The 25811-nt window shown below is 35.3% G+C and overlaps 2 protein-coding genes across 8 annotated transcripts in view; one reads left to right on the top strand and one right to left on the bottom strand.

Moving 5' to 3' along the window:
* Positions 1-25811, bottom strand: part of CENPP (centromere protein P) — a 220403-nt gene that overhangs the window by 136083 nt on the left and 58509 nt on the right. For all 6 annotated transcript variants that reach the window (XM_072959105.1, XM_006209218.4, XM_072959107.1 and 3 more), the window contains exon 5: positions 23097-23193. In XM_072959105.1, the coding sequence (XP_072815206.1) occupies positions 23097-23193 (97 nt within the window). The remainder of the gene's footprint in view (positions 1-23096; positions 23194-25811) is intronic.
* OGN (osteoglycin) lies at positions 3295-18788 on the top strand. 2 transcript variants are annotated; one of them, XM_006209217.4, is made up of 7 exons: positions 3295-3494; positions 4503-4751; positions 6101-6191; positions 11752-11910; positions 13956-14158; positions 16215-16310; positions 17345-18788. In XM_006209217.4, the coding sequence occupies exons 2-7, from the start codon at positions 4578-4580 to the stop codon at positions 17513-17515; spliced, it is 894 nt and encodes a 297-aa protein (XP_006209279.2). In that variant the 5' UTR covers positions 3295-3494; positions 4503-4577; the 3' UTR covers positions 17516-18788. The 2 variants fall into 2 exon arrangements, with proteins under 2 accessions (XP_006209279.2, XP_006209278.2); XM_006209216.4 differs by having other exon boundaries at positions 3424-3494; positions 4219-4751.

Here is a 25811-nt window from a genome sequence, read left to right as displayed (position 1 = left end):
AGAAACTGAAGAACAAAACACTTCAACCAGCATATCAAGACTATACAGTTACCTGCCAGAGCTACAGACAAAACCAGGTGATATATTTATAACAGGAAAGGAAACAATGAAAATTCATCAATTTTCTCATTACACTTCAAAGTATTAATTAGTTATAGGGGCTACCAGGCTGAACTATGTGACCACTAACAAGTAAATCTGAATCATATCACGAAGCTTAATTTACAAACATAAAAGCATAACATACATTTAGCTTTCAGAAAGGAAATAAAAGTAAAGGATATTTAATAAATTTGCTCACAATAACACCGACTGAGAATGCTTAGCATATGTTTAAATACTATCTGAAAACTATACATTTTCATTTTATTCCCCAAGTTGGAACCACTAAACTAAAATGCAGATACATGCATATCATGTAACATACTTAACTGCATGGGGCAAAAAATAGAAGGAATAAAGCTGTTTCTTCTGTATACTTCTGCTGTTGCAAAGAATTCATATGACCCAAGGAAAGTTAGAAATAAAGCCCTGATTTCCTGATTCCAGAACCACCACTTCTCAATCTTGGAAATAAACATTAACAGCGGCTGGAAACAAAATTAAACAGCAACAGATACGAATCCAAAGTTTCTTATATGTTCCAATTTCCTAAATAATATAACCAGCTACGCCTAGCAAGTAAATATCATGGCATTTATGGATACGTCTGTCATTGCATGTTTAGGTTAAGAATTCACTACACATAGACTTATGTACTACTCAGAAGATTTTAACTCACAAATATGATACATTTTTAACATTAACCCTTCCTTATACTGAGTCGTAATTTCTCTCTTTAAATTTTAGCCTTTAGCCTGGGAAGTACTTGGGTTCTCATCTTTAACTCAATTGACCAAACAACTAGGGCTTCAGGCATAAGCAGAGACTTAAAACATAGATTCAGACCACAGACATTCCATAAGATCCTAGGATGCTGGTTAGAAACAAGTCAGAGGTCCTAACTCCCACTGCAGGGGAGATGACCGCACAAGGAAAAATTCTGGGACCCCTTTGAGACACTCAATCAGTTAATCATGCCTAAATAATGAAGCCCCAGTTTAAAAGAACTGTGAGGCTCAGTAGCTCTTTCCTGGTTGGCAGTACCCCATGTCACACATCAATGACAGGAGGGTAACACATCCTGAGAATGATGGAAGCTCTGCACTTGGAACCTTCCCAGATTCTGTCCAATGCATCTCTTCCTTTGGCTGATATTATGTGTATCCTTTCCCTGTTGTAAACCGTAACCATGAATATAATGGCTTTTAGCAAGTTGCATGAGTTCTAGTAAATTCACAAACGTGAGGGTGGTTTGGGGAACCACACCCCCTCAATCTTGCCCTTAGTCCTACATTCTGCATGGAGCTGTGGCTAACAACCACATGGGCTCACACACCTCTCTACCTTACTCCATCCTGAAAGAGGATGCAGCCATGGCCAACACAGCTTTCAGGTGGGATACAAGCAAAGTCATTCCTGAACTCCTGACCCACAGAAACTGTCAGATCATAAATGTGTGCTATTTTAAGCCACTAAACTTGTAAAACTAACTAACACAATAGATAAGCAGTGGAATTTTTCAGACATTCAAACTTAGAGGGTTATTTCTAAAATGAAAACAGGATCATGTCACTCACTGACTTAAAAATCTCTCTCAGTGGTCTCTCACTGGCTACAAATAAAGCTCAAACACCTCAGCAAGGTAAAAAGACTCTCCTTAATCTGACCCCTAGTCCCCTGTCTGACCTCTTAATATGCACCACCCCTCTCAGCTCTTCTTTCTCTCCCTCCAAGCTCCAGCCATATACAACTAATTATAAATCTTCTCAATGATCTACCCTCCCACCTGTGTGCTGCTCCCATCCTTAGAGCATTTCTCCCTCTGGTCCTGCCCATCATCCACCCCGAACCCCTTATTTTCTCTCCAGAAGTCAGTCTGGCGCAGCCTCCATGGCTTCATCCTCTCCCGGGCAACTGCAGAACCCCGCGTACATTTCTGTGTGGCAGGTCCCACTGTGCGTTCTGTTGTTGTTTCCTGCCCTTCTTGCTGACTTACACACCCCTCCTCTTTGAGGGGAGAGACTGAGTTTTGCTTGTCTGAGCTTATTTTTCTGTAGTTCTGGCAGAGAAGTAGTGCTCAGTAAACTCCTAAATGAATGAATGCCAATAAAACTGTGTTCACTGGTCATAACTTTTCAAGAAAAGATGTTTTAATCCACAAAATAATTTTCTATAGTACAAAGTATCAAACTGTGTATACCATTAGTAAACTATGAATCTCTAAGATTGTCTAAATCTATTAACATCTATCCAGTTCATTTCTCAACATCCTGTTAAACCTGCCACACAGAGCAAAACAAATCAATATCTGCTATTTCATTATTAGATATTCTCAGACTTTAAAGCCATAAACTGACAATTTATCTCAACCAAAACCAGAGAATATCACAACTAGATTTAAAATAATTTAAAAGCATGAGATTCAAGTCTTAGATTATTCAAGCTTTAATTTGAAAAGCTTCTAAAGTCAATTTTGAATAGAAAAGGAAACAAATTACTATTCTTTCATTTTCTATTTCTTAATAAAATATTTTTCCATATCCATATTTATTAAATTTTCAGCTTAGAGAAATAAATGTTACCTTGATTGCTAAAAGTACCAAAGAGTGATAAAAGTAAAATGAACCTTTAAAGATGTTCACATAATTATCTAAAATACCACTTGAATTTTTAAAAATCAAATTTAATATTAAATAGTTAATACCGTTTCCTTCATTTAGCAAACAAAAATATCTTTTACTATCATACTCCAAATTAGAAATAAAATTTATTTTTAAAAAGCTGATTCTGACATTCAAGTTTTTGTTATATGTAACAAAATAAAGGGTGAGAGGACCCTAAGTGACTAAACTAGAAAATTATTTGTGCTAAAACTAATTTCTACATTGGAAACTTCTTGGCTATATACTAATGTTAGTATAAGAACAACATTTTTACTCCTTATAAAATTAAGAGCAGAGATGCTTTAGTTTGTTGCTTTATTTCATTCAAAGGGCAGACATTTTTATATCCTCGGAAAGCATTAATATGAAAAGTATGATTTTTAAACTATGTCATCTTCATAAACTAACATTCACAAAAACATATTTATTACATAAAATAAAAATAACACAAATTTATGGTAGTCAGTAGAAGCAGTATGAGTACAGCAGTTACAAATGTTTTAAGCAAGTTCTCTAGTACAACACACTACATTTCACCCCAGAGAAAGAATGTTGGCAAAGATCTCTACCACATGGAAACTGCTTTTAAAGCTGTTGGGCCCTGAAGTTCTATTCAGCAGTTTGAAATCAATCCACAGCTTTTCTCATTCACCCTCCCATTTGGGACTAATGCAAGGCATGACCATCTATTGAGGAAAACCACAAAAAACTTCAAAAACAGCTACAACGGTAGGCTCTTTTTTCACATATTATTTTAAATGTCGTTTGTTGAAACGTGACACGTAACAATCTTAGTAAATATAAAGGCCATCTTTGGTTTTTTTTAAGTTTCAGTTACCTTGAACAATTTTTTTTTAACAAGCACGTTAGTGTATCATTGCATAACTTTAATATCCATGCAGGCAAGGGCAGGGTGCTGCAAAAGTCACAAAACCATGTTATTCTGAATTGTCAACTATTGATTTTTGACAAATTGGTATCTACAATGCTGCACCAGCAATTCTGAGTGATTCTGTCTGAAGTTACTTATGAAAAGTGTAAGATGTGCACCAGCAGATAAAATCCAGTGGTGAGCCTGAAAGAATCCTCCCCATTTCATTCTCCCTAAATTCTTCATTAAAGTCCTACATTTCTTCCAGCCTGCATTTTTCATAGTTTAAAAAGCAATGCTATTAACTGAAAATAATATCTTTATCTATTAAAAAACTATAAAACTAAGAAAATTTAAATTATGGCTTTTCCAATATCCTGTACCACCTTAAAGTAAGTGTTAATGACTACTTTTCATGATGTTAAACCTGAAGTTTAAGTTTTAAAACTGCACTTGGAACTTGTTTCTATTCATACGAATACAAATCCTGAGTGCTTATAAAGTAGTAAAGTTGAAACATGATAGTTTTAAACCCACATGAGACAGGATCATGGGTCTTCACTTTAACTATTTATATTACAGGTATCCTAAGAAGATTTCAGTTGCATTCAAGTACCTTTGTTTAAGGCACCTAATTATTAGCAAACGGAAATTATCAACATTGCTTGGATTCTTGATAGAAAAAGAACTAAAATCATTTTCTGAAACTATTTTTCAGAATGTCACTAATACGTAAAAATTTTAGCATCTAATTAAAGATCACTAAGGGTTAAATACTTGTTCTCTGGCCCCTACTGCGTTCACCGTGCCAAAAAGTCCTCTAAGCTTTTAAATATTGCTTCGATGGTCTGCGTTTCTATTTCCAGGGAAAAGGAGAGTATTGCCCCACAGTCAGCAGGCCACTAGCTTATTAACTTCCAGTCACCTTAATTTTTGCTAAAATGAAGACTCTGCAGTCTACACTTCTCCTGTTTCTGTTTGTGCCTCTGATAAAGCCAGCACCACCAGCTCAGCAGGATTCACGCATTATCTATGATTATGGAACAGATAATTTTGAAGAAACCTTATTTAGCCAAGATTATGAGGATAAATATCTGGATGGAAAAAGAACTAAGGTATTTTATTTCTACTCTCACTTTAACTTCTAAAATAGTTGCCAATTTAAATGCATGTTTGTTTTTCTCTGAATGTGTCTGATAAGGGGAAAGGAAAAGCACTTTAAATAACTCAAAATAATTCAAAATAACTGTCCCCAAGATTATATTTTTAAAGTATGCATGCTTCCCAAATTAATGAATAGAATCTATGATAACCAAACAGTATCTATAGCAACCATAACATGAAATTTAAGGGAAACTAAACTTTAAGATGATCTCTGACCAGCTGAGATTTTTATGTTAATACACAATGCCCTATATTTGCATATTAAACTGAAATAGGAGAAATGCATATAAAGAGAAATAAAGATGGATTACCAGCTTAAAGTTTACTATTTTAGAAAGAAGTGGTTCAAGGAAATATACATAGAAGAGTAGTTGCTAATTTTGTATCTACAGCATTTCACAATAATTTGCATATGTCAACCATATACAGTATCAAAAAAACCTGAAAACTACTTAATATGGTGCTTAATTTTTAATCAGTTTCAACAATTTAGACTCTATCATTTTACCAAGTATCTGTAACTGTCATTGAGTTAATACTCTCCAGGGCTGACTTTCATACCACATCTTTCATGTTCTACTCGTATGGGAGCTAATTACTTGTGGTTTCACTGGCACACAGAAATGAACACTGGGAGAGGGAAAAGTTAATACAGCACATTAGTTAAGCGCTGCCAGCCTACTGTGTGTCTCTATGTCTGTCTCTCTCTTTCACAGCCACATACACAAAATGGAAAATGAGAAATACAGCCAAATACAGAACAATGTTGATTGGTTCAAAAGTTCTTCTTCACTATAAATAAGATGACCAAGATTTTTAAGAGTGAACGATTATACTTGCTTCTTTTTCTTTTTTGGTACACATGAACAAATGTTAACACTACAATTTCTTTCAATGGAGTTGACTAATATGCTATTATGTACATATAAGATAAGTATATGCATAGTCATAGCTTGAAAAGGTCCATCATCACAACAAGCTGCTGGCTCACGTGGCTGATTTAAATCTACAAATCAGTCAGAAGGACACTTTCAAAATTCCCTGGTCCCTAAAAAGTAGTAAGTAAAATGTTCTCTGCTGCTTCTCTTTACTTTGCTTTAAAAGTCTATCTTAATGTAAATAAAGGGACCAAGATATTTGTGAAGTGAAGCAGAATTAACTGCTCTTAACAGACAAATGGAAGGAGGAGGGACTGTTCAACCAGAACACTTATGGGAGAATGTTGTCCATAATCCCTCAGTTTTAAAGTCCAAATTGGGCTTTATCACACCTGATAGTAAATTTTTGTTTTTTCCAATAGGAAAAAGAAACTGTAATACCTGATGAGAAAAGCTTTCAATTACAGAAAGAGCAGAGTGTAACACCACCACCTCCGAAGAAAGAAAATGACGGTAAGTATGAACATTCTATCATCAAGTTTTTTTAAAGGAGCTTTAAAAAAATAGCTTATAATGGAACTTTATTCCATATGGTAATCCAAAATTGCATCAGGACATAGTAAATCCAAACGGCAGAGTTTTGTCAACAAGGTCAAACAGGTATACTGACAGTGCTCATCATATGCTAGCCCACATTATGAATGAGGAACGTGTAATGGGAACATTCAAGAACAACTGAAGTTTCGTCTAAGTTTAGCCTGTACACACTGTGTGCTTTTCTATATAAATCAATTCAAGAAATACTTATTAAATACTAATTATTTGCAAACACTACACAGCCTAAGGATAAAGTAAATAAAATTCTTGCCTTTAAGGGACTCACAGAAGAGCAGAAAGTGTAAGTATCATACAGAAAACTGACTTGAACAAATGGAAAGACATCCCTTGTTCTTGGATAGGATGATTTAATATTATAAAGATGTCAGCTCTCCCTAAATTTATAACAATTAGCTTCCTTAAAGAGCTGGCAAGGTTGACTCTCAAGTTCATATGGAAAATCAAACCTGTAAGAAACCGTATATTAGAATATAAAGCCTCCATATTTTTTTTTAAAAGTATAATACTGTTGCGTAAATGAAAGTCTGCAGACAGAAACACATGAAGAAATTTAGTGAATAATAAAGATAGCATCTTAATCACTGAAGCAAAGATGGTATCTTTGAAAATTTGGGCTGGGAAATCTAAGCAGTCAACTGGAAAAGGATACAACTAGATCCATGTCTTATACAGAAAAAGGAACTCTAAATAAATTAGGGTCTCAATGTAAAAAGTGAAACCATACAAATACTAGAAGATAACCAAGGTGTAGGGCGTCTCTAAACCCAGAGACAATAATAGAAAAGATCAATAAATTTAACTCCATAAAACGGAAGTTCTGTGAAACTTTTGCCTCATAGGTGAAGCCAAAGACAAATGAAAATTGAGAAAAATATTTGTAATATGTATCACTGATAAAGAGTTAATATCTCTAATTTAGAAAAAGTAAAAGTCCAAGAAAAAGAAATTGATCAAAAGTCTACTGGAAAAATGGGCAAAAGATATGATTGGACAATTCACAAAATGATATAAAAACGACCCTTAAACACATAAAAAGTGGTCAATCTCACACACAGAGAAACATAAGTTTAAATTATGTTGAGACACAATGTTTAACCCATTTGACAAAAATTAAAAGTGTGACAATATATTAATATATTCCATTGGCAAAACTGTGGGGTATCAGACACTGACATACCTTGCTGCTGGTAATACAAACTGGTACTTTGGACAGGGATTTGGTAATATCTAACAAAACCAAACATCAGGATTTGGCAATATTTTAAAAAACCAAACACAAGATTTATTCTGTGACATAGCAATTGACTTCTAGGAATCTACACTAAAGATATACCTCCAAAAGTAAGAAAATACTATGTAAAATCATTGAAGCATTGCTTGCAACTGTAAAATATTGGAAACAATCTAATTGTTTATACATTGAAGAGTGGTTGAATAAAGTATGGTACATCTGCATAGGGGAATACTATGTAGTTGTAAAAATTAATGAAGAAGCTCTCTAACATGGAGTGATTTCCAGATTATGTGAAAAAAATCGAAGTGCCAAAGCTGTCTTTCATCTAAGAATGAAGGGAATGCAAGAGGATATACATGCATCAGCTCTCTTGTGTGAGAAGAAGGGTAATTAAAACACCAAGACTAGTTTTCTGTTGGTTACAGATGGGACAAGAGATGGAAAGGAGCAGAAGACGGGAACAAGAAATACTGGAGGGAAGATTTGATTTTAGAACAAGGTTACATTTCACACAGGCAAACAAACAAATATATTTATAAATAAAATCAACAAGGTTAAGTTAAGAAGAACCCAAATTGGCATACAAACACAAAAACAAACTTAACTGCTTTTCAAATGAATTACGTAAGACACTAAAGGGGGAAAAATATAAACAAGTAACTCTTAAATACAGTATTTTGACTATATACTTTAAGGCTAAAGACAAAATAGAATAGGCAAATACTGAAATTTCAGTGAGTAGGTTTTCCAGCGTTATGGGCTAGGAATAATGAAACTTAATGAAAATCAATGTGTGTTCTACGGCTGAGTAAAGTAAACACACAGTGGATAGTGAGGGTCAGGTTTCTCACCGTCAGAGAAGGATGTTACAAGTATGGTAAGAGGGAAGGTTAGAATGAACACTGTGAAGTTGGACTGGAATGAAAATACCACCATTAACTCATGGTTTATATACAGAAATAGATATAGACATGTTTGCCTCTCAGTGTGAGTGTGTGAATATATGCAGGTAATTTGTTTATTTATATGAATATATGGTGCATATAGACATGCATTTATGTATGTCTATATGCATGCACATAAATATGTATATAGCACATGTCTATATAAATATACATGTGTGTAGGTATGTGTATTATATATGAAGAGAGAGCCAAATACACATACGTGTATTTCCCAGCTCTCTCTGCTGAAAGAGCCCAGAAACAATGAGATCCCAGTAGCAATGAGCACACCCACACCCAAATCTTGGTTTCTAAAAACCATTCTCCACTAAAAAGGAACCAGTATTCTCCTTGAAGAAATAGCTGATTTCAGGCCCGGGGCAAGGAAAAGGCAAGACTGGTTTGGGACATCCTATCATGCCAGAAAATAATTTAGCTCTCAAAGAACAGTGGGGACATTTAATTTTTAAATTAGTCAAAATATTTTAAAATACATAGGTATAAATTTATACAAGATGTATAAGACCTGCTCCCTGAAATCCACACAATCATACTGAGAGAAATTAAAGAAGACCTAAATATATGGATTAGATACATTGTATTCAAGGACCAGAAAACTCACTATCATTAAGATGTCAATTTTTCCCAAATTCATCTGTAAATTCAATGCAATATCATTTTAAATTCCCAGCAGGCCATTTTTGAAATTAACAAGCTGATTCGAAAATTTATATGAAAATGCTGAGTCATGACAACGCTGAGGAAGAATAAAGTTGGAGGATTTACACTACCTAATATCAAACTTATTATAAAGCTAGAGGAATTAAGACATTGTGGGATCACCATAAAAATAAACAAATAGATAACAGAACAGAATAGAGTCCAGAAATACACTTTCATAATGTGGTCAACTGGTTTTTTACAATGGTGCAATGCAATTCAATGGGGAAAGGATAACCTTTTCAAAGAATGGTGCTGAAAGAATCAGAAAGCTGTAAGAGATAAGCAAAAAAAAAAAAAAAAAAAAAAAAGGAACTACAGACCCCGTATCTAACTATAAAGAGCTAAACTACACAACTTTCAAAAGAAAACATTGGATAAAAACTTAGTGACTGGCAAACATTTTTAAAATATAACACAAAAAGCATGAACTATGAAGAAGTCAATGCTTCTTAAAAAATGTTTGCTCTTCAAGAGACACTGATAAGAAAATAAAAAGACAAGCCACAGACAGAAGAAAATAGCTGCAAAACATAAAGTGACAAATGACTTAAGCTACCAAATATACTTTTCTAATTCAATAATAATAATACAAAAGCCCATTTAAAAATGGGCAAAAGATATGAATAGACTCTTCACCATATGTGGATGGCAAATAAGTATATAAAAAGATGCTCAGCACATTAGTCATCACGAAAGTGTAAATTAAAACACAAGATACCGTAACACACCTTACCTGAAAATGAAAAAGTCTGACCACACTAAATGTTGCCAAGGACGCAGAGTAACTGGAACTCTCATGCACTGCTAGTAGAAATGTAAAATGGCACAACCACTATGGAAAACAGTTTAGGACTTTCTTCAAAAGGTAAAATATATACCTATAGTAAGACCTAGCCATTCTACTCTTAGGTATTTACCCAGGAGAAGTGAAAGCATTAAGTCCATTCATAAATGTTCATAGCAGCTTTCTTTGAAACAGACAAAAACTGGAAACAACCCAAATGTCCATAAGAGATGACTGTACAAACTGTGTCTATTGACACAATGGAACAAATAGGAATGAACTCAGTAATAAATAGGAATGAATTACTGGTACATGCAAAAATAGATGAATCTTAAAATAATTATGCAGAGTGAAAGAGGCTAGACCAAAGAGTATATACTGCATGATTCTTTTGAAATGAAAATGCAAACTCATCTATAGTGAGAGAAAGGAGATGTGGGCTGCTGGGAGGGAGTACCAAGGGCATGGGGAAACTTTCTGGGGTGATGGATATGTTAATTATCTTGATTGTGGCTTTGGTTTCATGGGCATATACGTATGCCAAAACTTATATATTATGCAAGTTAAATATGTGCAACTTATTGTATATAATTTAACCATAAAAAAGCTGTGGCAGGATAAAACAGTTTAAGAATCCTCACTGACTATCTAATCTATGACAATTTGATTGCCAAAATAAATATGATGGTAATATATTATGACCCATGGGATAAAGAATCCTTAAGTTCATACTGACAGAAATAAATAAGAAGGGAGTGTTCCACCTTATATAAGAATGCTAACTAACAAATGTAGCAGAAACGATGGAATTAGAAAATCACTATTTGGCAACTATCCTAGTGATAAATAGTTCAAGTAAGTATCGTCAGTAGATGACAAAATCAGAGGGAGAAAGTTTGATGACAAACCAGATGTGTAGACTCTCAAAGTACTTCTCCAGAAGGTACTTATTAATTACAAAGTGAAAAACAGTAACTTTACAGAGTGAGAAACATGACAGACACCAACTGAACCAAGTGACTAAAGACAGCATCATGAGGAATGAGACAGATACCGCATGCTCCCTGATACATGACACTAAGGACGCGACATCATTTCCACGGTACTCCTGCCAAAAATGAGGAACCTCAGACAAACCCTAACAGAAAGACATTCTGTAAAATAAATGCCCTGAAAAATAAAATGTTCTAAAAATTCAAAAATTTCCAAAACAGTAAAACAGTTTGAAAAATGAAGACTAAGGAACTGTTTCAGGTTGAAGGATACAAAAGAGGCAGAACAAATAAATGCAATGAGTGATGCAGGTCACCGTGGCACCCTAACTCTAATTTTCCATGTTATGCCCATGATGACTCTAAGTTTCATGTTACTAGTCTGCTTATTTAACTAAATGGTTTCTAAACTCATTAGAAATGTGCTTGAGTCACACCAAGTGATAAATCAAGCTTCTGTTTACCTTAAGTCCTGCTTTACGATTTTTTTTTTGGTATTCAAATGAGGAAATCTGTCAATCAATTCAGCAACTAAGCGATCACCTCTAAAACAGAGAGGAGAATAAAAGAGATTGTGGGTTCTGGAATTAAATAAAATTCTGGTGAGTGATCAGGCACAGTACAGACCACTAGCTCTCATGTCTTTCCCTGCTGTCACCCATAATTCTGTCAAGTATCTTTTCAAATTAGTACTAACATTCATGATACCAAGAATTTTACCCCTAGAAGTGAACTATTTTTGAACTACTGATTTTTATGATTTTGCTTCTCGATTCAGAAATGCCCACATGCCTGCTGTGTGTTTGTCTAAGTGGTTCTGTGTACTGTGAAGAAGTTGACATTGATGCTGTCCCACCTTTGCCGAAGGAATCAGCCTATTTGTATGCACGATTCAACAGAATCAAAAAGTTGACTGCCAAAGATTTTGCAGACATACGTAAGTTAATTTAAAATAAGATATAGTATTAACTCATGTTAGTGTTTAACTCATATAAACACAAGTTTTTAGGTCCTTGGGGCCTATCACACGTAGGGTAGTCACTGTCGGAGTGTTTAAAGTATCCACTACACTTAACAAAAATCCACTGCTTTATTGGTGAATCTCATTTCTATTCAGATGTCCTGTCATCTTTCTTTACTGGTGACTTTGGAGTTTATGGTGACAGCTCATCTAGAACATGGGCAACGACATCTTCTCAACCCCAACACTTCAAGATCCATCTGCCCCAGCCAGTCAGCAGTACAAATATAATCAGGGTATTTCTTCAAAGACAACATTTTATTTTGTACTTCTGCTATAAATACATAGAAACTGCTTTCTTCTTTACTTAAATCCGGCTGCATATTAAACACATCTGTGAAAGTATTTTCAAAATAAGTGCTGATACCAGGCCTTAGTCCACAGAGATTCTAACTTAGGTCTGGGGAGAAGAGGCACAAGTGTTGCCATTAACCACAACAAAACTCCTCAGATGATTCTAATACGGAACTAGTGCTGAGAACGGGGCCTTTCACTCCTTCCCAGGTCATACACAATCTTGGACTTTGGGTGTTTTATCAAACTTTACAGCAGCTTGCCATTAGTGTGTTACCATGAACACATCAAATTCCCCCACTTCGGCATTCCCAAGTCCAAGTCTTAGATCACTAATCCTTCATAAATTTTCTAAATTCCAATGTTGTCAAGTGCTTCTGAAGAAAACCACATCAAGAAATGCACACTGGCCCCACTACACATTTATGAGATTAACTGTATCGGGTTTCATGCCATCACTGGTAGCTCCCAACTGACTGAATACAGTCGCTCCTCATTACTTGTAGATTCCATGTTTTCAAACTCACCTACTTGATAAAATGTATTTGTAACCCCCAAATCAAGACTTTTGGCACTTCTGTAGTCATTCAGACATGTGCCCAGTGGTTAAAAAATGTAAGTCACAAAGGTAAAGTTGAATGAGATGATCTGCCCTTTATTTCAGCTTTTATACTGTAAACAAATGTTCTATTTACAGTCAACTTAGTGCCACATTTTCGTGCTTTCTGCTGTTTAAAATGCTCCCTGAGTGCAGTGCTTCTGAAGTGCTGTCCAGTACTCCTAAGTGCAAGAAGGCTGTGATGTGCCTCACAGAGAAAATACGTGCGTTAGCTAATCTTCATTTAAGTGTGAGTTACAGTGCTGAGGACCGAGTTGCATGTTAATGTATCAATAATATATACTAAATGAGATGCCTTTAAAAAGAAACACATATTAAAGTTTACACTAATTGGTTGATGAAAATATGTGACAAGAGACACAAATCCTGTATATTGCCTAGGAGCAATGGGTCCATATTTACTATTTCAGCATTTGCATCAACTTTGCAGACGTGACTACCTCCAACGGTGAGGAGCGACCATATTTCTTAATCATTCCAGACAGACAAAAGTGATACACATACCTACAAACACTGAACTTGTCTCTCAGTATGCACCACTTTAATAAATTAGAGAACATTTTTGGCTTTGTTGTTAAGCAATAAGGCGTGGAGAGATTAAGATAACAGACCCACAGACCCAGCAATCATAATGCAACATGCTGGCAAAAAAATCCAAAAATATTTACATGGTTCTATTTAGTCAAATGTAATGCTTACTTTCTATAATATGCAACAAAGAATTTCTTTCAAATTGCCTGAGCATACTGAGAATTCAAACAAAAAAGGATAGAAGGATTCTATTAACTTTAAGTTCTCTTGCAATCCTGAGAGTTTAGAACTCCGGTGAGACAGGCCATCAGTGTCAAGCACAGAGTAGATGTTCAGTATTCAGTCAACAAACTTACTGAGCTCTAATTGTAGAAGCTCTACTAGGCACTAAAAATAGAAGTCTGAATGGCCTGTTAAGTGCCTTTCCTCAGTCCACACAATTAAGAACTTAACTTCATTTAAAAAAATATTTTCTGGGTGTTTTTGGTGTTTTTTTTTTGTATATTTTCCCTTCCAGCTAACTTAAGACGACTCGATTTTACGGGAAATTTGATTGAAGATATAGAAGATGGTACTTTTTCAAAACTTTCTCTGTTAGAAGAGCTTACACTGGCTGAAAATCAACTACTGAAACTTCCAGTTCTCCCTCCCAAGCTTACTTTGTTTAATGCAAAATACAACAAAATCAAGAGTAGAGGAATCAAAGCAAATGCATTCAAAGTAAGTATTTTATAGTATGACTGAGCACAATATAATATCAGTTTTATACAGCCACTGACAACATGGTAAACAAAAAAGAAACTATGGTCTAGAATTTGTTTTGTTTTAAAACTATTTTAATTTAATAATGGAAGACATTATTGACATAATAAATAGTGATACTATTAGGCTTATTCAGTCCAGTTTATGCCTGTACCTCACTTAAAATATATAACCTTTATCTTGTTCCATGGGACTATATGCTGTCACATCTTTCTCCTTTGTTCACACAGCAAATACTCATTTATAGACAAGGTCTGCACTCTCATGGCACCAATTCTCTACAAAAATCTCAAAATGGGAATTTTCCTGTGTTTCTTTTTCCTTACAATATTAGTAAATTCACAAATGCCAGAAAAAATAATGTTCTAAAGTAAACACTGAGTTTTCCTTTTAATACTTAAAAGCATTAGACCATAGAATTCTTAGGTAGACATTCTTTTGAATTCCATGATGGCACCTAATACAAAATTCTATATGTAGTAAAAATTACATACATTTCTTAAGTGAGTAATTAGAGAAAATAAATGCACAGGAAAAAGGGAAGGTGATCTACTCCGACTTAGGGAGCCAGGCTGTCTCAAAATGCACAGTCTGCTGAGAAGTGAGCACCTCAGCCCAGGACTTCGACAGCTAGGATATACTCACTCTAGGTCCTGAAAGAAATCTCAGATAAAAGGCTGAGACATTCACGCCACTGTCAGCAACAGAAGACCACGTTGAAAAAGAAAGTCTAGCTCCTAATGATAACTTCTAATAGTTAGAAGTCAGGGGACTTTTAAAAACTAGACTTCCTTTATTTGATTATTAAAATATTTTGTTAAAATTTATTATTTATTGTTCATTCTAAAATGTATTTTCTTTTTAAAAATTTTTATTGGTGGGGGAGGTAATTACGTTTATTTATTTTTAGAGAAGGTACTGGGGATTGAACCCAGGATCTCATGCCTGCTAAGCATGCACTTTATCTCTTGAGCTACACCCTTCCCCCTTAGACTTACTTTAAAAACAAACCAAAAAAAAAAAAGCTTGTAATTTGAAGACACGTAATTTGAGCAGATAAGCCTTTGAATAACTGGCATGTTAAAGACCTATAGGAGCTGATCAACATTTCACAAAAGGAATGCTTGAATATTTCAGATTTTACACAAGGATTACAGAAGGGATTCATGACAAGTTGGCATGGAAATGATAAACTCAGCTACTTTGCAGTTTTGCTTAAGGCCCTAGGCTGCAAAAGCCATTGGTAAAATCAGGTTACTCATCCAGGTAAAAACGCCCATTGAGGAAGACAGGAGCTTGGTACCCACATTGTGGACTGTAGGATGCTTAAGATAATAGCAAATTAATTCTTAAAAAACATTAGCAAATTCTGCTACAGAATGTATAACAAAGTTAAGGTAAAAGATTATTGTCAGGGGAAACTACTTCTTGAAATCATATAATATTATACAAAATAATGAGTTACTGATCATGAAAAGTAATCCAATATAGAGCATGTAGGGGAGAAAAAAAACCATACCTAGCTATGTGTTTAATAAATTGCTTTGGGAAACAAGCACACACACCTCTTATGGGTATGCACTTTGCTACTACTTGGTGGAGCTGAAATGGAAAGTTCTGGAGGTTTAAGAGAGATTACGGCAGCACAAGGATCCAAATCCAATCCTGCATAAGAATAACCCTCATTACCCGCTCCCAAGACAAATTCAAAGGGCCCCAGAAACCAGCGTGGGGGATGAGGCCGGATATGACTGGGTATTCAGAGGTGAAATGAATGGACAGAAATGTGGGGATGCATCAGGCTCTACTGCCTGCCCTGCATAAAGGGCCAAAACATTGTTATTTGTCAAACCAAAAGCAAAAGCAAAACAAAACAAAAACCCAAACCTAAAACTGCCACAGCAATGATTAACAATATTGTGTCTATATTTAATATGTGTGTATACAGCTTGAATCCTGTGAAGAAATGTACTGACCTCAATAACACATCAGCCAAACTACCTTTTCCTTACAGAAACTGCATAACCTCTCCTTCCTCTACTTGGACCACAATGCCCTGGAATCTGTGCCTCTTAATTTACCAGAAAGTCTGCGTGTAATTCATCTTCAGGTATGTCTGCTCCTGTCAACATATCTGACTTTAATTCAAATTACTATGGGTCAGTCTTATGATTCATTAGGAAGCTCACTTATTCCCATGTAAATATTGCCCGTCAACAGTACTAATGTTTAGCCAAATGCACCCTCCTGCCTAGAAGCTCCAGTTCTCTCCAGAACACAAAGGACCAGCAACGCTGGGAGTGAGATCTGAGCTTAGAGCAGAGTTTGTCTCCAGGTGTGCAGTTAGCATCTCCTAGATAACCTGACACGTGAAAAAACTGAAGTTAGGAGACACTGAGACCCCTGGTTTATGTTCCTTTCTCTAAACAGCAGTAAAGACTTGCTTTTGGAGACTTCTCAGCTAACTTTACTGTCTGACGTCAACTTAGGTTAATAGAAAAGTGAGGAGGAATAAACTAAAATGGGTCTTTCAGCAGCACAAGAATTCTCACTTATTCTTCTTGCTTCTTTAAAGTATATTTAAAAGGACACAGTACCCATTTTGAGTTGACACTCTAGAATAGGATATTTTTTCCAGCTAGTATAATCTTATTTATATTCAGATATTTGTTACATGGGTTTTGCTGTTAGAAATACCGAGTGGTGCATTCTTCCAAAGGAACACTGTAGACTTTTTAAAGGCAGGCTCAGATTGCTCAGAGAAGGTTTTTATTACCATGAAGACAGATACACCGTATGAACAATATCTTAAAAATCACTTTATTTAACTACTATATATAAAATAAACAACAAGGTCCGACTATATAGCACAGGGAGCTATATATCTAATACCTTGTAATAGCCTATAATGAAAAAAATGTGAAAAGGAATGTATATATGTACAACTGAATCACTATGCTGTACACCAGAAATTAACACAATATTGTAAATCAACTACACTTCAATTAAAAAAAATGGTTTTGAGAAAACAAAAAACGTTCACTATCTAAAAAGAATAAAATATTCTGTAAGATCTCATTACATAGCATAAAAAAGGAATGATTTCAAATCACTAAACAATTTTTTTTCCCTTTTGTTTTCCAGTTTAACAACATAACTTCAATTACAGATGATACATTCTGCAAGGCTAACGACACCAGTTATATTCGGGATCGAATTGAAGAGATACGCTTGGAGGGCAACCCAATTGTCCTGGGAAAACATCCCAACAGTTTTATCTGCTTAAAAAGATTGCCTGTAGGGTCATATATTTAACCACTACCAATGTAGCATATAAGCTAAAGTACACACATACTCACAGTCTGTCTCAACAATGTCTAAAGGAGCATAAATATTTAATACTAATTTTGTATCCCACTATGAAGGAATCGATGGAAGCAAGGATGTTTAAAAATCTTACATATAACAACAAGTAAAAAGTAAGATTGAATCTCTAAGTTCAAAACAAAGTAATGTGAAAATATTTGAACAGCATTACAAAATCCTTGTAAGCTTATACTAGAGAACCATTTAAAAGATATGTTTTTATATAAATACCCAAATTTAAGAACTATTATGAGGTGAGAGGATAAAGCCAAGAAACCTTCAACTGTTTGTCTTTCCTGGCCTCTACTGGATCCCTAAAGCATTTAAGGCAAATGCTGTAAAACCTCTGAAAAGCTAAATATTTCCAGTGACCTTCCACTTTTCTTTTATGATTCATACATTATTCATTATGAAGTAAGAATTCTGTTTTCTTTCTATTAAGGCAGCTATTATATTTTTACTTAGCCTGAAAAGTAGGGTATAGTCTTGTATCTAGGCAAAACTTTCCAAATAAAGCATAATTTTACTCTCTGATAAAGAGCTAATAACAGCAACGTTTAACTATTCTGCTTTGTAGTCACAAAGTTAGCGCCTTTAGTAAAACAGTACAAAATTTTCTTTAATCTAAATATTAACACTCTAAGTCTATCAATAAACATTTTAATTTAAGCACACCAAAATCAGTATGCTTGTAAGAAAAACTGAAAATCCATCCTGTTTCTCAGAACATAGCCATAAATAAAGTTCTCCACTATAAAGGCTTTCAATTATGATATATACTGCAAAATATTTTCTTTTTATACTATAGGAATGAGAGTCTCATCAATAAATTTATCCAAATGTAAGTCATGACAGTACAGTGAATTCTGTGGCGCTACTCCACACCACCTTCCCACCTACCCATACACATCCATATTCATGCAAACAGATCATAGGTTCACAAGAAAGCATCTCAGCAACATTTTCTAAAGACCCATGATTAACTGATACGTTTAAAGATGAGAATTCATCTTCAGTCTAATAGTGATCATTTACTATGACAATGCTGCCAGATTAAAGTCCCTAAAATAACTTTCCTCTCACCCAAATGTCACTCAAAAGTTTTAATCTCCAGTTTTGGGGTTGCATACAAAATTATCAGTGCTTTAGAAAGAAAGAGTCTGAACCATGTATATACAAATTACCGACATTGTTTCCAACATAAATTATACAGTAGAATCAAGTTGGTCTCTGTATACTATTTCCAGAACAAATATTATCTGTGTTTTTTCATTTGCTTCTGTTTTTTCCGTACCTAGAATGATCTTGTTTTTTAATTTCCTCCCCATCTGTCAAGGTTGACTCTAAGATGAAACTTTTTCATTAAAATATCTATGATCTCTTAAGGCCACATAATTACCCTTACAACACTTACTGACTCATTCACTTACTTTATTTTAGTAACTGATAATCATGACTATTATACTGCTTACTCATTTTGTGTACGTGCCTCACTTCTCTGTGATGGAAAGCTCCCTGAGCCCACTGACCACATCCAGTATTCCCTTTATATATTCAAAGCGCCTAGCATAATAGTGAGCACATCTAAATTGAATATACAGTGAACAGTGCAAAATGAAATCCATTTAAACTGAAGGGATCTGTTTCATATGGAAAAATAGAATATTTAAACTATCACTATCTTGAATAAATCAATAGAAATAAATTGTAACTTCATCTGGAAAAATAAACTTGGTGAAGGATTGCTGAGTGGTGGAACCAACACTGGGGAAAGTGATCAGAGGAGACGTCCCTCACACTTCCAGCTGTCAGAATAATAACATATGTTCTTCATATAACTAAACTCAAAGAGAAAAAGCACCATAAAATGACTCTGAAATTTTACCAAATTTAAAAGCCAGTTATTTATATAAAATACCAATTAGGAAAGAGCACTGGTTAAAAGGTAAAAAGAACTATATTCTATCTTAAAATTTAATATTTTTGAGAATTCTAGCTAAGAAGAAGATATGAACCGAAGACCTGACAACCTTCTATATATATATATATACATATATATACATATATATATATATATACCTTTAAGTCACAAATAAAATAATGAGAGAAAGTAAAAATATGCTGATCTCCATTATCTTAAATAGATATTGCTTCATTTTTCATGCTGATAACTAAAGAAATAGAGGATTAAAACTAAAAATATTTTACCTTTATAAATCTTCCTGAAAGAAACTAAAGAAGACATGCATAAATGGAAAGACATCCTATGTTCATGAATAGAGGACTGAATAGTTACTATGTTAACACTATCCAAAGTGATTTACAGATGCAAAGCAATCACTATCAAAGTCCCAACTGCATTTTAGGAAAACTTGGAAAAACCCATCTAAAATAAATATGGAATCTCAAAGGAGTCCCAACAGTCAAGACAAATTTGAAAGGAAGAAAACAATTGAAGGATTCCTACTTCCTCATTTCAAAATGTAACTACAAAGGTACAAGTAATCAAATGTGTGGTACCAGGTATAAGTACAGACCTACAGACCAAGGGAACAGAAAAGGGAGCCCAGAAACAAACCTTTGCATATATAGTCAAATGGTTTTTGACAAAGGTGTCAAGACCACTCAATAAGGAAAGTACAGTCTCTTAAACAAGTGGTGTTAGGAAAATTGGATATCCACATGCATAAGAATGAAGCTGGACTGTTAGCTTATAATGTATACAAATATTAAGTCAAACTGGATCAAATACTTAAACTTAAGAGCTAACCTACAAAAAAATCTTTATGACATTGAATTTGACAGTGGTTTCCTAGACATGACACTAAAAGCACAGGCAACAAAAGAAAAAAAAATAGATCAACTGGACTTAATCAAAATTAGAAATTGTACGGTTGTTAAAGGACACTATCAAGAGAAAGAAAAGACAATTCACTGAATAGGAGAAAATATTTGTCAATCATATATTTCATGAGTGATATACATATATAAAGAGCGCCTACAACTCAACAACAACAAAAAAACCGCCCGATTAACAAACAGGCAAAGGACTTGAACAGACATTTCTCCAAAGACATAGAAATGACTAATTAGCAGATGAAAAGATACTCAAGATCACTAATCATTAGGGAGGGAAATGCAAATCAAAACCAGAAAGAGACACCACTCCACACCAAATAGGTTGGCTGTAACAAAACAAAACAAAAACAAAAACAAAAACAAAAAAAACCCAGACAACAAGAAATGTTGGCAACAACGGGAAGAAACTGGAAACCTCATGCATTGCTGTTGGGAATGTAAAATGGTGCAAGCCACTATGGGAAGGAATATGCAGTTCTTCAAAAAATTAAACATAGAATTACCACACAATCCAGCAATTCCACTTACAGGTATATACTTAAAAGAACTGAAAGCAGGAACCTGAACAGATATTGTACACCAATGACCACAGAAGGATTATTCACAACAGCTAAAAGGTGGAAACAATGCAAATGTCTATCAACAGATGAGTGGATAAACAAAATGTGATAAATGCACACAATGGAATATTATCCAGCCTTAAAAACGAAGGAAATTCTGGCACATGCCACAACATGGATGAACCTTGAGGACATTATGCTAAGTGAAATAAGCCAGGCAAAAGAATAAAAATTTTATGATTCTGCTTAAATGAGATATTTACAGTAGTCAAATTTACAGAAACAGAGAACAGAATGATGACTCTCAGGAGCTGGCAGGAGGAGAGGAATGGCAAATTAGTGTTTAATGGGGACAGAGTTTCAGTTTGGGATCACGACAATGTTCTGGAGATAGATACTGGTGATGGTTGCACAACAATGTGACTGTGTCTCTCCATTCCAACAACGTTATCACCAGCAAAGACCAGCACAAAGCAACACACCATCCTCTAGAGGAAAAACACCAATTACACTTCTACACTTGCCTTGAAAGCACCTAGAAGAACATCAGCTTTGAAAATAGGACTGGTGCTCACATTTCCCACTACCCATTCTAATGTATAAGTAAAAGTGGCCATTATGAGGTGATTCATTACCATAACTGCCAGCCTACTCTTGAAGCATTACTGTGTTTTACCAATTCCAAAGAAGAGCTATTTGACTGTTCTGGTGCAAGAGCACCTGCAAGTAAACAACATAATCATGAGAACTCCTCAAGGGATTACAGTACAGGTACTGGCATGTTTCATTCTAAAGGAAAGTCCTACGCCCGACGGATTTTATTAGCTTAACCAAATAGAATGCAAATGATGATGATGATGATGATAAAAAAGAATCCAAAATAAAGAAGAGTTAGCACCAGTCATAAAAACAACAGTCATGACTCAGGATTTTGAGGGAACCAGAACTTTGAGACATTATTCACGTTAACTCTTTCAGAACTGGTTTCGGTGTAGATCACTGTTACCATAATTTGATGCTATCCAATTAAGGAGAACCTGGGTGATTACAGTGCGGTCAAACATAATTCTAACTATATCAGAAAACAAAGAGAATAAAAATGTCTTTGAATCTATTTGTATCAGACCTAAGAAGTGCTGTGTTACTCTACAAGAATCAGACTCCAATATTTAAACTTGAAATACACAATAAATAAGAAGCTCAAAATACAGAGTCTGGCTCAGGAAGTGAAGATGACACTGCTATGCGGTAAGGCGGCTATGCTTGTCATCTTTATTAGCATTTGGCATTTGACTTCAATATACTTTACAGATTCATTTTTTAAAACGTATATTATAAAATAAATAAGACTATAACTATACTTCTTTTGTTAGAGCAGGCAGGTAGCTAGATACAAGCAGAGAAAGGGAGACATGGGTAAACAGCAGAAAACCACACAACTTGCGAACAATGGGGGTCCTGGGACAGACCAAGAGAAAAAGAGATCCTCTGGACGGATTTAAATAAAAACCATACCTTCTGGGTTGATAAGTGTCCTGGAGTCAGAAGGGTGGGACAGGACAGGAATCCCCACCATCCGAATGTAACCTTTTGTTCATTATGACCTCATCCAACTTTCTGACAAGACTAAATAAGCATGAAAAATCCCTCCTCTCCACCTCAGAAGGAGGAGCTGGGATGAAGATCAGGAAGGAAGACCCCAAACCCCTCCCCAGCAATGACTATTCTGCCCACTCATTTTTGCAGTTACATAACGAGCCTGCCAAGGAGACTCAGGGCAGCCACCCACCTGGGTCTGCCCGCTCTTTCCTTGATAGTGTACCATCTGTCCCTTAAGAAATCCTTGCTTTGCTTTCTTAACCTCTGCGTCTTGTCTCTGAATTCTTTCTGTGACAAGACAAGAACCTCTCACCCCCAACACTTTCAATATAAATGGTTCACTGATTTGTACAGAAGCATTCCTCCTTCATTTATTCCAAATATCTATAAATTCCAGAAGCCAATAAAAATATTTTGTTGTCTGAAAGCTTTAAGAATGCTATGTTAACACCCCAAATCAATATCACCTTCATTTTTCATATATGTTTAAATTAAAAGACTTTAGACTGTACCTTGAAATGTTTAAATGTGCGCTTACGATATTCACACCACTCCACAAAGAAGTGTAGGCTTCGGAAAAACATAAACAGATCTCTTCTTTCTTCTGCTCTGTGGAAATAAAGGGCTCTAGATTAATAAATACGGTTAAATGAAAACCCCAATCTGGCTTTATCTTATTGTTGCTTTTCACAGATCTCAGACCAAAGCTAAAAAAGTACTTGATACATTTCTATATATTGAACTCTGCACTTTTGAGTATGTGCCCCTGTGATTCTTCAGACTGGAATTCCCTTTTCTCCATCTTCAAATGTTTAAATTCTAGCTATCTTTCAAGATATTACTGAAATGCCACATTCTCCTTGAAATCTTATTTGATGACCTGTGGTATAGAGTCCTTTGTCCCTAGTTCCTAGCACAGAGCTTCAAAAACCTTCAGAATTCCTGAGTGACAAGGGTTCTTTTATTGTGCTAATGTGGTAACTCAAGGTGGCCCCTAGGTAGCCCCAGGATGAGGGCTGTTACCAGAAAGACCCATCACATGATTAAAGGGTTGGAATTGTGGGTTGATCAATCCTACAAGGAAGAGAGGGGAGCTAGAGTTGTTTTATCACATGGCCAATCATTTAATCAATGATTCCTATGTAAGGTAACCCGAATAAAACCTCTGGACAACAAAACTCAGTGGTACTTCCAGGCTGGTGAACACACTGACGTGCTAGGAGGCTGATGTGCCCAGATTCCATGAGGAGAGAGGGCAGAGAAGCTCTGTTTATCCTCCTCTTTCAACTCCCACCCCGCCCCACCCCACCCCTAGACTTTGGTCTATATATTGCTTCCATTTGGCTGTTTCTGGGTTGTAACTTTTATAACAGAACTGTAATTTTTGGTGTAACACTTTGAGTGAGTTCTCTGAGTCCTTTTAGCAAATTTCTCAATCTGAGGGGGTTGTGGGAATCCCCAGATTCATAGCCAGTAGGTCATAAGTGCAAGAGGCCCCTGAGACTTGGGGCTGGCATCTGAAGTTGAGCGGTCTTATTGAGGACTTTGTCCTTAACCTGTGGATCTCTGCTAAACCTGGGTAGTGTCAGGACTGAACCGAATTACAAGACACTCACTTGGTGTCAGAATTTTTGTGCCTCATCACCACACCATATGTCCTATTCCAAAATAGCTAGAAATAATTCATTCCTACGCCTATGAGTTCCCATGGGAATTTATCTTAATTCTCTTAATACTGTACCTATTGCTATATTGACACCTACAAAGGCTTCTGAGCAACTTAATAGGCAAGATACACATGTATTCATTTAATCATTCAGTCAATAAATGATTATGGGAGTAGAGTTCCCATTCTAGTCACGACAGAGTGGCACATTCCCTGAATGCCCCCATTAACTGCAATTTAGAACCACGGAAATAACACGTAAAGCAAATATTGGAAGATTCTGAAATGTGAACAGAGGAAGACAGAACGGGGAGAGAATTCAGAAATTAAGAGAGGCCTAGGTAGTGAGTTCCATGAGGTTTATTTTTACCTCCTATATATCCCAATCTGGACACCAGAGCAGACTGCAAGTAAAAAAAAAAAAAAAAGGCTCAGGAATAGAGTGCTCCTTCTAGTCAGCAGAGGCCAGAGGCCATGCAAGATGAGAAAAGTGAAGACTGTTTTTCTGGATTTTTTTTTTTTTTTTGGATTTGACACCAAAAGCTAAGGCAACAAAGCAAAAATAAACAAGGGACTACATCACACTAAAAAGTTTCTACACAGCAAAGGAAACCATCAACAAAATAACCATCAACAAAATGAAAAGGCAAGCTAGCAAACGGGGTAAAATACTTGTAAATCATATATCTGAAAGGCGTTAATAAACAAAATATATAAAGAACACATACAACTCAATAGCAAAAAACCTCCAAACAATCAGATTTTTTAAAAAGGACAAGGATCACTGTAGTATTATGTCTTTTAAAAAAAGGTACATATCTTAATTTAAAAAGACTTCACAGTGGGGGAGAATGAGGTGAGGAGGATTAAAGAGTACAAACTTCCAGTTATAAAATAAATAAGCCACAGGGATGTAATACATAGCATAAGAAATATGGTCAATAATGTTGTAATAACTTTGTATGGGAATGGATGGTTACTAGACTTACATGGTGATTATTTCATAATGTATGCAAATATCAAATCACTATGTTAATACACCTGAAACTAACATAATATTGTATGCCAACTATATTTCAGCTTAAAAATTAGTTTCTAGAAAATATAAATACATTTGTTATCTATTTGGACCCAATCAGTCCATGTCTGATTGAGGACTCCTGAATATTAAAATGATCTAATATGTACAATAAAGAGGAAAAAAATTCACAAGTAAAAAAATTACTTTATTGTTAAAAAATGTTATCCATCATCTGAGCATTCAGCGAGTCGTAGTCTTTTTTGCTGGTGGAGGGTCTTGCCTCGATGTTGATAGACGCTGACTGATCAGGGGGGTGGCTGCTAAAAGTTAGGGTACCACCACCCTTATTCTTAAAGCAAGACAACAGTGAAGTTTGCTGCATCAATTGACTCTTCCTTTCACGAAAGATTTCTCTGTACCACACAATCCTACTCCATTTTACCCACAGAACTTCTTTCAAACTAGAGTCAGTCCTCTCAAACCCTTCCAATGTTTTATCAACTTGGTTTATGTCATATACTAAACCCTATGTTATCATTT

Source organism: Vicugna pacos, chromosome 4 (genome assembly GCF_048564905.1).
Source record: "Vicugna pacos chromosome 4, VicPac4, whole genome shotgun sequence".
Lineage (NCBI taxonomy): Eukaryota > Metazoa > Chordata > Mammalia > Artiodactyla > Camelidae > Vicugna > Vicugna pacos.
Note: the sequence above shows the minus strand (reverse complement) of the source record. Positions and strands in the feature narration are given on the sequence as shown.